Source organism: Balaenoptera borealis, assembly GCF_965194805.1.
Source record: "Balaenoptera borealis genome assembly, chromosome: 12".
NCBI lineage: Eukaryota > Metazoa > Chordata > Mammalia > Artiodactyla > Balaenopteridae > Balaenoptera > Balaenoptera borealis.
The window spans coordinates 29,031,068-29,045,253 of NC_138869.1; the positions used below are offsets into that span (position 1 = coordinate 29,031,068).

A 14,186-nucleotide genomic window follows, 5' to 3' on the forward strand; every position below is an offset into this window, starting at 1 on the left:
AAGATGTAGATGTCATGGTTGCAAGGATTTTTGTCTGTTTTTTGATCACAAGGCCGCATCAGTGCCTGGCATGGAAGGTGCCTGACATTACCTGTTGAATGAATGAATGATGGATGGTACCCATGACCACTGCTCTCGAACCCTGGCGCTTCCCCAGAGGTAATCTAGTCTTTGAGTTTGATGTGTGTTTTTCCCTTCCTTTTTTTTTTTTTTTAATATATTGGTTTTGTGTGTGTGTGTGATAATATCATTGGATGATACCATGCTTTGTGGATTTTTAAAATTAAGAGTATGTCTTAAGCATTTTTTATTGGCAGTATATAGAGAAGATCTACCTTTTTATGAGCTGTATAACATTCCATGGTATGGATTGTTACATTTCAGCTATTGCTGATTTTTTGATACCATGAATGATGGTGCAATGAGCATTCTTATGAATATGTAAAAATGTTTCTTGATGGCAGATATGTAAAAGGGGCTTACTGGCTCACAGGTTGTGTACATTTTGAATACTTCCAAAATGGCCCATCCAATTCACACTGTCATGAGCAATCTTTCATCAGTTTATACTTTCCTCAGCAGATGCTTACCTGCTTCCCCTCAACATTGCCATGATTGATATTATCAAACTTTGACATTTTTCCCAAAATGATATGTGAAAAATGTCATTTAATTTGTGTTCCCATCCCTATTACTAGAGTTGGGCATCTTTCCATATATTTGTTGATTAGGTTATGGTTTGATTCAAGCCTGCTGCAAAGAGCGAGTGTATAGTTGGAAATAATTTAGTGGGTGGATGAGACCTGCCAACCCCCCAACAGGGCACCTTCTTTGGCCATGTTATTCCTTATTCTCATCTTCAGACTGTAGGAATCCCAGACAATCCCTGGTTATATCTCTGCCCAAATGCTAAGGGAGTAAAGAAATGATTTAACCATTTCTTCAACATCCTAGGGGATAAGCAGAATCTTGACCTGTCTAGTGTATTGATACAAAACAAAAGCATTTGGAGACTGGATTTTCCAGTTAATTATCCTAGTGCTTTCTCTTTATACCAGCAACTGCAAGGAAAAAAACAAGTTCTACTTATGTGACTTACCTATCTTTGCCACCAAAATGGGGTCTGAGTTCTGAAAAATGCTGTACAGGGTATGAAATTACAACTAAACCTGCAACGAGCATCCAGTTTAGATTCCTGCATGTTGGGTTCATTACCCAACCAGTTCCTGACCAACATTAAGGGCAGAGATTCTAGGGGTGAACTGTCCAGCTTTTAATCCTAGTCTCTGCTGGTTTGTAAGCTAGAGCATGTTTCTAAACCTCTGCTTCTCTGTTTCATTTTCTATCAAATAAAGCAAATAATAAAACTTACTTTGTAGAATCATCAACAGAATTAATTTATCAGTAAATGTAAGGTACATAACATAGAGCCTGGCATATACTAAATATTCAATAAAGGTTACTATTATTATTAATAGGTTTAGCTTTGATTGGGTCAGAGATCAAGGTTTAAATTGGAGTTGAGAATATGTTCAAGTTCTTTTCTGCTCTTATACTGGGGAAGAAAATCGCTCTAGTGGGCCCTTCACATTCATCTACAGATGTACACTCACGTTGGGTAGAAGAAGTCATGTTGGCCTCTGATGTTAATTTTATACACAGCTCCTTGCAGCTTTTTAGTCCAGAACATGCACATGAGGAATATTTAACAGAAAGGCTCGCCAGACCACTAACTTGCCTATGAAGTTTTACCTAATGCATAAATTGATTCAAGTTTGCTCTGATCAGACCTTGGCCTCATGAGCCCTTGGCTGACATTTCTGTTTGAAACCTGACACCCTGCCAGAAAGTTTCTTCAGTTTGAATGAAATGAAATGGGGAACTTAATTCCAATAACAGATGGACCCAGCAGGGCCAGCAGTTGATTCGGATTTTTATTGTCCCACAAGAACTTGGCTTCCTAGGCCATGACCCCAGACTTATACACGTTCACCTCGCGTTCAGGATAGAATAACCAGAGGCTCACAGAGGGGACATCTGGGTGGGATAAAGTCAAACTCCAGCTGCCTTTGTTCTCAGCTTCCTCAACGGCTCTTTGAGGTCCAACCACTCTTGGTCTTGGGGATGAGACTGATTTAATGCCAAGGCATCTGCTGGGTACGGTTTGAGAAACGCTGGAAAGATGCCTTCCTCACCACACTCATGCCAGAATGGGCCTTCCGTACGGAGCTCCTGTGTGAGAATTCTGAGATTAAGATGCATCCTTCGTTAGAATCTTCTTTCAAAATGCAAGTGTAGCTGGGGAGAATATTAAGCTATTATTATTGCATCAATCCCTCATTTATTCATTCATTTACTTACTCCCCACATATCTGTGAGGACTTACCCAGTGCCTGACTATGGACCAAAGGGACAGTGGCTAACAGGCAGACACAGTCCTTATGGTCCTTATGCCCTGCATCACCCAGTCAAATGCGGAGACAGACACTGGACAGGCAAATACGTCAAAGTGTGTTGAATGTAAAGGAGTCACCAGGAAGGGCCCTGAGGGACTCGGGGTTCAGTGTTTGGCCTTGACTCTGTGTGGCCTGGATCTTTGCTCCCTCTATGTGAGCCTGCATGGTCATGGGGTGCCACCCTTGATGCTGCTCCCAGTGACAGTTTCACCTCTTGTAAGGCACCGGAGCATGCAGCCAGCTCAGGGCTCCGGGGTAGTTTACGAAAGTCTCATTACAGTGTCCCTCTTGGGGTCTCTGCCACAGGTTCCCAATGCAGGTGAGACCACCTTGTAATGATGCTTTTCTCTGCATTTCACCCTGGAGTAAACTGAAATCCAAGTTGAGACAGAAGGAGAGAGGAAAGAGGAGAAGGGGAAGGGGAGGGAGGAGGGGGAGGAGGAGGAAGAGAAGAGACAATAGTGACCCTGAGTAAACAGAGGAAGAAGAGAGAGACAGGTAGAGTGTGATCCTACTGTTCTTATTCCCAGTGCATCTAGTACCAAACACCCTTCCCCTGTCCAGGAGGAAACATGAGAGTTTGACTCAGGGCAGCTGGGCTTGAGCAACACTTCCCATCATTCGCCAGCTCTGACCTTGTCAAGTCATTGAACTTTGGTTGCTTCAGTTTCCTCATTTGCAAAAAGGGATTTAAATCACTGTATCCCATTCCCTGGGTGGTTTTGTCACTTGAATGAGATCAAACAAGTCAATACCTATCAACAGTGCTTTCAAAACATAAAAAATATGTTAACAAATACTAGTTGTCATTGTTATATATACACATTCACTACGTGTATGTACAGTGGATGTAAATGACAGAATCTATACTTTTGAGTTGGCTTGGGGTCAAAGGATGGACCGAGGCTGGAAACCTGGGTCTCCCAGAAAGAATGGATTCTAGCATTCTTCTCCGCTTCCTCATTATCTCCCAAGTGTATTTCCATGACGCCCTTAACTTTTCAGAGCGCTCATACATCAGTCATTTCACTGTCTCAGTAGGTTTGTTACTGAGTGACCAAAGGTGCTCAAGTGACCCACCTCTTTCGGTCGCAGATTTTGAAATGGATGTAACTTGACATGACTGCATTGCTCTCCTCATGAGGCTGGAGGGGGATGGAGTACATTGTAGGCTGGGAGACCTTCTTTCCACAAGCCACGTCCTCTTAAACCTCTGAGCTTCTCATCTCAATGGGAAAGAGAAAGTGCAGAGTGAGGGCATGCCATCAGACGTGAGGGGGACATCACTGATGAGAGCCACACTTGCCAAGTCCAGAACAAGACTCTGTTAAGTTTATAAATGGTTCCCTCTAACACACCCTAAAAAGATGCTTAACCTCTGGCCTCTAGTGCCCAGGGTGCCACTCTTCCTCCAAGAAAGAGCAGCCCTCCTGGGGAGCTTCCAGAAACCATGCATTTCCTGACATTTGCAAAAGGCTCTTCGGGAACTGGTTCTCTACATCTGTCTGCTCCAACTACAAAGAAATGGATTTCAAAACCATGTGGGAAAAAAACGTGACACACGGGGCAGGTCAGCCACACCACCTGCAGCTGTGGCACCCAGCATCACCAGGAGAGCACCCAGCCTCAGAGCACCCCTGCGCCCGCCGGCAGCGCTGCAAGGTGACTTTCTCAAGTCGGGGCATGGGCTCAGTGCTGCTCCTCTCCTCTCACAGCCCCCAGCCTCCCCACACTCTTCAGCGTCCTGGTTGTCAAAAGGGCAGGGGCCGTTGGAGCTGGAGGAGCCGCGTTGAAATGCCAGCCTCATCACTTATGAACTGAATCATTTTGGACAATATTTTTTATCTTCTCTGAGTCTCAATTTCCTCATCTGAAAAATGGAGATGATCTTCTTCTTACAGGGTCAATGTGAGGATTCAGTGAGACACTGTGGATAAATGCTTAGCACAGCCGCTGACACATAGCAGGTGCTTCATCAGTAGTGGTTGCGTTCACTGTTTCGTCCATCCATTCATTTTAGGGAGGCAGAATGAACATGGTATAATTTAGACCCTTTTCCTTCTTTCCTAATAGGTGACTTTATCACTGAGGCCTGTCCTCATCACCCTATTACAAATTGCAAACCTGTATCACGGACTCCCCTCCCCACACACCTCCAACCCCCTCCCCATCCTTTCTGCACTACCGTAGTTTTTTTTTTTTTTTTTAGTATTTATTTTATTTGGCTGTGCTGGGTCTTAGTTGTGGCATGTGGGATCCTCGTTGCGGCATGTGGGATCTTTTTTATTTTTAGTCGCGGTATGCGGGATCCTTAGTTGCAGCATGTGGGATCTAGTTCCCCAACCAGGGATGGAACCCGGGCCCCCCACATGGGGAGCGTGGAGCCTCAACCGCTGGACCACCAGGGAAGTCCCCCTACCCTAGTTTTTAGAGCACTTTCACTTTCTTTTTTTCTCTTTTAAAAATTTTGTTAAACTATATTTGACTTACAGTGTTGTGTTAGTTTCTGCTGTACAGCAAAGTGATTCAGTTATCCTATCTATCTATTCCTTTTCATATTCTTTTCCATTATGGTTTATCCCAGGATATTGAATATAGTTCCCTCCGCTTACAGTAGGACCTTATGGTTTATCCATCCTGTATGTAATAGTTTGCATCTGCTGATTCCCAAACTCCCTATCCTTCCCTCCCCCACTCTCCCTCCCCTTAGGCAACCACAAATCTGTTCTCTATGTCTGTGAGTCTGTTTCTATTTCGTGGATAAGTTCATTTGTGTCGTATTTTAGGTTCCACATATAAGTGATATCATATGGTATTTGTCTTTCTCTTTCTGACTTACTTCACTTAATATGGTGATCTCTAGGTCCAACCATGTTGCTGCAAATGGCATTATTTCATTCTTTTTTCTGGCTGAGTAATATTCCATTGTGTAAATACGACATCTTCTTTATCCATTCATCTGTTGACGGACATTTAGGTTGTTTTCATGTCTTGGCTATTGTGAATAACCAAGACAAGACCTATGAGCATGGGTGGCATGTATCTTTTCGAATTAGAATTTTGTCCAGATATATGCCCAGGAGTGGGATCGCTGGATCATATGGTAACTCTATTTTTAGTTTTTTAAGGGACCTCCATACTGTTTTCCATAATGGCTACACCAATTTACATTCCCACAGTGTATGAGGGCTCCCTTTTCTCCACAGCCTCTCTAGTATTTGTTATTTGTAGACTTTTTGGTGATGGCCATTCTGACCAGTGTGAGGTGATACCTCATTGTAGATAAACTCCCTTTTTGAACATTAAATACAAGATGATGAAGTTGATGCTGATGATATCTATAGCCGTTTATGGGACACTTACTCTGTGTTTTATATATGTTATCTCCAATCTCAGTAACTCTACAGGGTGCATTTTATTTTCCCCAATTTGCACGTAAGGAAACCGAGGCTCAGAGAGGTTAGTTAACTTGTCCGAAGATGTCCATCCAGCAAATGGCAGAACCAGGATTTGAATCCAGATTGTCTTAACTCCAGAGCCCAAATTCCTTCCATTCCCCACGAGCTGGGTCATCTTGGGCAAGTACTTAACCTCTCAATGCCTTAACTTTTCCCCCTGTGCAAAGAAGGCAACAAAAGTACCTAACCCAAAGTGTTGTTGCTTAGATTAACAGAAATAATTCATGCAAAACGCTTAGCGCAGTAATATTAGCTATGACATAGTTGTTTTTTATACCAGGGCTTCTCAAACATGTCTTAGAAGTACTCTTCCCCTCTAAGTAAAAAGTGGCAAGTAATTTCTGTGTAGGCTGCAAGTGACATCTACCTCTCAGTGGTTTTCAGCGCTTATTCGCAGGTTAAAGAGTCTGAGAAGTTCCACAGTAAAGAACCCAGTTACGCTCTTCCCCAAACTAGAAGATATAGATATTTAAATCGGTTAATTTTCACCTAACATTTTAGTCCTACCAAGAAAGAAAGGGGCCTTTTACGCCTGATTTGGAATGGAATTGCTTTGATAATCTCACCCTCGGCCAGCGTTGGGAAAAGGTCCTACTGGAGAAACATACCATTAAGAAGGACTTGCTTTGATACCGGCTGTTAATCCCATGGCCCAGCTTGACATTGTCTCTTAGCAACGTCCTGTCCTTTTCCCCTTTTCATTCTTGTGCCTCTAATGACATTTCCTCTCCTCTGGTTTCTCTTCAGGCTTTCACGGCCCCTTTAAGCCTCGTTTACACAGAGAGAAGCAGGAGCCGAAGGCCCTGTGCACATATTTATGTTAATAGTACCGAGGGGAGGAACAGCCTGTTCTGGGGGCTGCTTTCCAACTGTCACATAAATCAGTCAGAAAAAAAAAAAAAGTTACTATTTTCACAAAGACACTGCCAGAGTGGAGCAGCAGGTCTTGGCAAGGCATCACCCACGCCTCCCTCCACTTATGTGCGCCCTCCGTAACGTCCCCCTCAACCCTTAGGAAGGTGGGGGATGAAGATTCCATAGATGCAGAGGATTTCCAAGTCAGAAGGGACCTTTGAGATCATCTAGTACTAAATCACACGGAACCGTCTAGTAAATACCTCTGCTTGGGTCCTTTCCCCAGATGTTCCGGTGCTGTTGTTTGGAGGTGGAGCGTAAGAGAGATTTTGAAAGCTTTCCAGGTGACTCTCATGCGCATTGAGGCCTGGAGTCCTGATGTCATCACACATCACGCAGGGACTTAGTGATACGGCCGAGCCCTGGCACCCAGCCGCGTTGTGTACCGTGATGTCACGCTGTCACTGAGTTCTGGGAACAGCAGCAGAAACACTAGACAGTGGTATGATTCGGGTTGTGCATCCACATCACTTGGGGAGCTCTTTCAGACTTACTCCTCACCCCCACCCGCCCTTGCTCTACTTGGACCAACTGAATCAGAATCTCTTGGTGGAACCCCAGCACATAGATTCTGGAGAAAACCCTCTGTGGCAATATCGATATATATCCCAGTCTAAAAAAACATGCTAGTCTTGTAGACCACTCATTTTAGAGTTAGAAAAACTAGTGCTTAGATCCAGGGTCCATCAAACACATCAAACGTGTTCTGTGGACAAGTTATGTGACCTCCCGGATCCTCAGTTTCTTCATCTGCAAAATGGGACTACACAGCTAACTCTCACTCATTCTTCAGTTTTGTGGTTCAAAAGCCATTTCTCCTTGGAAGTCAGGGCTGAGCTTTCCGACCAGTCCAGTCACTCACCCTCCCAGGATATGTGCTCACAAAGAGCACCAGAAACGTGTCCTTTGTACCACTGACCACAGTTCACCGATTCAGCAGTGTGAGACTGAACATGTGGTTTTTCAATGGATGAATAAATCATTAATAGTGATTAAATACTCGTGTAATGGATTATCCACTCTCAGTCCCCACCACCAGTATTTAAGTTCAGTGAAATAAGAAGTCAAGCTGTCTTGTTTATGGCTGCATCCACAGTGCCTGGTGTGAGGCTAGCACTCAACACACTTTGAGTAAACACACAAAGGGCTGAATACATGACTGGACAAGTGACTGATGTATATGGAGCTGCTGGCTCACAGTGAACATGTAACAACCGTCAGCTGTTCTAATAATTATCTTCAGAGAGGTCCAGTGTCTTGCCCAAAGACACACAGCAGAGCTGAGACCTGAACTCAGTCCTTTGGACTGCCAGCCTCATTTTTCATCCATTATGTCAATCTGCCGTCCCTTTCACATTGAGGGGAGGGCATCTAGGAAATAATGGCAGGCTGGCTTTGCCCACTAGAATGAGCTGGAAACCCAGAGCTTCTTGCACATTCCCAGCCTCCAGTGATGCAGTCCATGCACACGCACGCACACACATTTGCCGATGATAATGACTATTGGCACGAAGCTCCTTGGTCCCCTGTTGAGAAAGTTTTGGATCGTAAGCTCCTTGAGGGCAGTAACTGTGGTTTTGGCTCCCCCCAATACGATAGATCCATAGGAACTCTACTGTTTGCTAATGACAGGTTTGTGGTGGCGACACTGTTTTGATCTCAGCACCAGTCAAATCATATGCATGGTGAGGCCAAATACCTGTGATGATTTCCAAATTTCCCCATTGGCCATCATGCTGTCTGGGATGTAGGGGGAGTTGGCACCTAGGGTGTCACAGAGAGGAGGTGGAATTCACGTTATTGGCTGCTTAAGCACCACTGGGGAGGGGAGTTTCAGAATAAGACTAGGGGAGAGTGTTTGGGGGAATGACTCTGAATGATCCCTTGTCTGTCTACACCAGCATGGAAATCAAGAACTTTTCAAATTTTCATTCTAGTAGATTTCATTAACTTAAAAGTTACTGTGAACCAGATACTAAGCCAAGTGCTTTATAAACATAATTTCATTTAATTCTTTTGATTCCGAGGGGTTTCAATCATCAGTGTCATTATCTTATACAGGTGAAAACTGAGGCTGAGAGTAATTTGCTAAAGGTCACAAACACCAGTACAAGGCAAGACCAGCACTGGAAGCAGGCCTAACTAATGATTCCTTAGTTCAGTCCACAAATATTTATTGAGCCCCACTATGTGCCATGTTTTCTAGCTGCAAGGAATATACAGTCGGCACTCCATATCTGCAGGTTTCACATCAGGGGACATGGAGAGCCAACTGTGTATTCACTGTACTATGCCATTTTATATAACAGACTTGAGCATGCCTATAAACTTACAGGCATGATCTCTGCCCTCATGGAGGTAATGGATAAGAGAAAGGACTCCCGTTTTCTTGGGGTACAAAGACTTGAAGTGAGGGAGTATATTCAGCAAAGGCCCGCAGCGGAGAGAGAGAAGATGGCATGTTTAAAGAACTAAAATAAAGGAAGTATGACTGAAACATAAAAGGAGAGAGGGGAGACATGAGACATGGAGAGACATGAGTTTAGAGGGGTGAATCTGGATCTGCTATGCAGGGCCTCCAAAACCATGATAAGGACATGTTAAGAACACTGGAGCGACTTCCCTGGTGGTCCAGTGGTTAAGAATCCACCTTCCAGTGCAGGGGACACAGGTTCGATCCCTCTTTGGGGAACTAAGGTCCCACATACTGTGGGGCAACTAACTGCTGAGCCTTTGCGCTCTGGAGCCCGCGTGCCACAACTAGAGAAAAGCACACCACAACTAGAGAGAAGCCCGTGCGCCACAACGAAGATCCTGTGTGCCGCAACTAAGACCCAGCGTAGCCAAAAAAAAAGGAACATTGGGAACCCACTGAAAGGTTTTGAGCAGGAGGCGACATGATCAGATTTGGGTTTTAGAAAGATTACTCTGGCTTCCCCTGGGTGAAAAAAGTGTGTGTGTGGAGTAGGGTGTTGGAGAGATGCTTAATTTTTTTTATGCCTAATGCTGCAGTAACTGCTCCATCTTCTTGGGGTGGACCCAAGGGCAGTGGGAGAGGCAGGAGAGCAGGGGGATGTGATGTCAAACATGGCCATCCTTCACTGGGCATCTCGATGTATCAGGTGTGATGCTAAAAAGAGATGGTGCACATGATTTCTGTGGTTGGCAGTGTTCTGAGATGGCCGCAAACAGTCCCCACTTCCTGGTTTTCACACCCCTGTGCAGTTCCCTCCCCTGGAGTGTGGGCTGGACCTGGTGACTTCCTTCAAACAAATAGAATGAAGGAGAACTAGTGGGATGTCGCTGCCATGACTGGGTGACAGAAGACTGTCTTGCTGTGCCTCTCCCCCTTGCTTGCTCTGAGGTACCTTCCTATATGAGTCTGTCTATGGCAGAGGAACTGAGGGCTGTCTGTAGTGCTCAGCCAGTGATGCCTGGAAGCCTCTCTTCCACCACCCACAGAGCCTTTAGCCTGGCAACAACCAGTGAGTGAGCTTGGAAGCAGATCCATCCCCAGCTGGGAACACTGTGGCTCCCACCAGCACCTTGACTGTAGCCTGTGAGAGAATCTACAACAGAGGACCCTGTGAAGCTATGCCTGGTTTCCTGACCCTTGGAAACCATGAGAATGAGAAATGTGTGTTGTTTAAGCCACTCATTTTGGGGCTAATTTGTTACACAGCAACATAGAGCTGAGACACTGTTACATGATGTCACAGAAGACAAGTGAGGACACGGTATTGAGAAGGGGGAGTGACAAGCATCGTCAAATGTGGCAGGGAGATCAAAGATAACCAGGAATGATAAGGAAAAAGAAAACATTGAATCTGACAAGGAAGCAATGCGAGGGAAGCTGGGGTGGGGTGGGGTAGAAAGGGTAGCTTCAAGACTTCTATGGCGTTCATATAGATCCTATATGATGTGACCAAATTTAAACTCCAATTACTGCTTCAGGCGGGAAGTATGACGTTTTGAGAATGAATAATGCAATCTGTTTTTGCTTTCTGTTTCTCATTTGAATTTGGGTCCCAATCCTATAATCCTGTGCTTCTAAAAACTCTCCTAAAGGCATCTGTTAATGAATACAGCATCTGGATTTGCAGTGCTGATCCAAATTCTTCCTTCCCTTTCTCTGGATTCTGCTCCCACTGATGCACTCCCTGTGTCCTTAAAGTGCATCTTTTCTACACACTACCTATTGTCTTTGGAGCAGACTTGGGAACAAAATGAAAAACTGTATACACATGACCTGGGCGTGTGAAGTCAGAGTCTGGGTAAAGTCAAGTTCAAGTTCTTTCCTTGCTGGAGTTTCTTACCTATAAAAGACTCATAGACTGCCACATGACACTCCATGTCCTTGCCCTCTCTCCAGCTTAAACTGTTCCCCTTCAGTGCACAGCAGGAGAAATAATCAAAGAGTTTGGAGTCCCCATTTTATTGCTGTGTGGCTTTGAGGAAATGATTTAATTTTTCTGAGCCTCAGTCTCCTCTACTGCAAAATGGGAGCAGTAGTACCTCCCTCTTGGGGTTGTTTGGAGGAGGATGAAAGGAGTTGATGTAAATAGGGCACTGAGCGAGGTCTCAGCATGAAGCCTTGCTGATGTGAGGAGCAGCTAACCTTCTCAAGCTTTCTCACCTGCATGGCAAACCCAAAACCACTCTGGAGGCTACCAGGCCAGCTGCCTGAGATGTGTCAGAAACAGCCTGGGGAGGCAATTTGCTTTCAAAGAGAAATAGGCAGAGGGGAATAAAAACAAGACAGCCAGCAGCGGGCCCAGCCCTGAGCCAGGATAATTTGGCACTTGGCGGCTTCGGCTTCGGCTTCGATGGCTAGAGGCGCACCGCCCAGAGAGTGAGTCTCTGCAGGAGCTCACAAGCTCAGGACTGTCCTGAAACCCCATGTTGATCGGGAAGATCTGGCGGGGCTGCTGCTTGACACCTGTACCTGCCTATTCGAAACCCAGAGTTGCCTGAAATTACCTTGCTCTGATTTTTTCATGCCACCGAGGCCCACTCCTCCTCCTGGCAGTAGAGTTGGTTTTCTCTCTTTCATTCTCTTTCGAGGGGGGTGGAACAGATGCCGAGGCTGCCTGAGAAAAGTATGCAGGACACTAGCCAGCTGTTGCCAGCATTTAGTCACTATGAAACTTAGAAAACAACGTCGTGCCGGCTGCTAGCATGCGGGTTACAATACAGGAGTCTTCACCATGACATTTATTACTGTGTTTTCTTTCTGGAAGACAGTTTCTGGGTTTTTGGCACACAGATCCTGGCCTCCTACTTTGGAAGTTGATGTGCCTGGCTTCATTTCACTGTTCAGGTCCCAGGTCACCTTCTTGGAGAGACCCACCCTGGTAACCCGCTCTAAGCAGCCCCTTTGTCTCTATCCCCTGCAGAGTTACTTGCTAACTCAGTAACCTGTTAAATTGCTTTCTAGCCCTATCTGGCATTGTTCCCTTTGCCTATATTTACACCAGTAAGTTGTCCATGCTCCCCACTAGAGTCCAGTTCAGTGTGGGCAGGAACTTCATCCAACCCCTTCATCTCCATATCTTTATCCACCCTATGTTGACGGGATGATTATTATCATCTCCATCTTACAGATGAAGAAACTGAGGTTCAAATAAATCAGAAGGGTTTCCCTAGGTCATAGAGCTAGTTAGTGGTGGAATGAGAATTAAAATCAGGGTATGTGAGTGTGCTTGTCCATATAGTAGCCACAGGCCACATGTGGCTATTGAGCCCTTGAATTGTGGCTTGTCCAAACTGTCATGTTCTCTAAGTGTAAAATGCATACTGGATTTTGAAGACTGAGTACAAAAAGTAAAAGAATATTAAAATATCATTAATAATTTTTTATGTTGATTATATGATGAAATGATAGTCTTTGATATATTGGGTTAAATAAAATCGAATATTAAGATTAATTTCACCTGTTTCTTTTTAAAAACTTTTTATTGGCGTATAGTTGCTTTACAACGTTGTGTTAGTTTCTGCTGTACAGCAAAGTGAATCAGCTATACGTATACATATATCCCCTCCTTTTTGGATTTCCTTCCCGTTTAGGTCACCACAGAGCATTGAGTAGAGTTCCCTGTGCTATACAGTAGGTTCTCATTAGTTACCTGTTTTATACATAGTAGTGTATATATGTCAATCCCAATCTCCCAGTTCATCCCACCCCCCTCTTCCCCCCTTGGTGTTCATATATTTGTTCTCTACATCTGTGTCTCTATTCTGCTTTGCAAATAGGTTCATCTGTACCATTTTTCTAGATTCTACATATAAACGATATTATACGATACTTGTTTTTCTCTTTCTGACTTACTTCACTCTGTATGACAGTCTCTAGATCCATCCACATCTCCGCAAATGGCACAATTTCGTTCCTTTTTATGGCTGAGTAATACTCCATTGTATATAGGTACCACATCTTCTTTATCCATTCCTCTGTTGATGGATATTTAGGCTGCTTCCATGTCCTGGCTATTGTAAATAGTGCTGCAATGAACTTTGGGGTGCATGTAACTTTTGAAATTATGGTTTTCTCGGGGTATATGCCCAGTAGTGGGATTTCTGGGTTGTATGGTAGTTCTATTTTTAGTTTTTTAAGGAACCTCCATACTGTTCTCCATAGTGGCTATATCAGTTTACATTCCCACCAACAGTGTAAGGGGGTTCCCTTTTCTCCACGCCCTCTCCAGCACCTGTTTCTTTTTATTTCCTAAAATGTGGCTACTAGAAGATTTAAATTATATATGGGGCTCAAGTTGTATTTCCATTGGACTGCCTTAGTCTATACTTTTTTTTATTGAAGTATAGTTGATTTACAAAACTGTGTTAGTTTAGGTCAGTACTTTTAATCACGTCACATAGTAAGAACTGAAATATTAGTAGACATGATGTATTGTCACTGTTAGTGCTAATAATAACACTAAAATTCAGTCATCCAATTTAGAATTCCCTCTTCTGTTTTCTAAAGTTCGTTTGTGGTGGGATGAATTGGGAGATTGGGATTGACATATATACACTAATATGTATAAAACAGATAACTAATAAGAACCTGCTGTATTAAATAAATTAATTAAATTAAAAAAAATAAAGTTCGTTTGTTAAAAAAACAGTTGCCCTTTTATTTACCTACATATATTAGGTGCCTACTTTATGCAGACCACTGTGCAAGGTGCTTCTTGATGCAGTCAGAACCTGCATTAATCAGGAAGTGACAGAAACCCAGCCTGAACTACCACAGGAATAAGAGAGGAATAATATCTCAAAGAATCCTGGGTAGCTCACAGATCTGAAGAAAGAGCTGAGTGAACGGTGTCAGGAATGGGACTCCAAATCTACTCTTTCC

General features: G+C 44.0%; 1 protein-coding gene across 11 annotated transcripts in view; it reads right to left on the bottom strand.

Moving 5' to 3' along the window:
- The window catches only part of LOC309606953 (uncharacterized protein), a 431,574-nt gene that overhangs the window by 154,851 nt on the left and 262,537 nt on the right, over positions 1-14,186 (bottom strand). For 3 of the 11 annotated variants that reach the window (XR_014232135.1, XR_014232136.1, XR_014232137.1), the window contains 2 exons: positions 3,537-3,682; positions 177-2,298 (listed from right to left, as the gene is read on the bottom strand). The exons of 6 other annotated variants lie outside the window; for them this stretch is intronic. Coding sequence is in view for 1 of the 5 variants with exons in the window: in XM_082344860.1 (XP_082200986.1) it covers positions 3,537-3,597 (61 nt within the window). In the remaining 4 variants the exon portion in view is untranslated. Of the gene's footprint in view, positions 1-176; positions 2,299-2,678; positions 2,827-3,536; positions 7,241-14,186 lie in introns of those variants that run through there. 2 more of the 11 variants (XR_014232138.1, XM_082344860.1) reach the window with 2 other exon arrangements.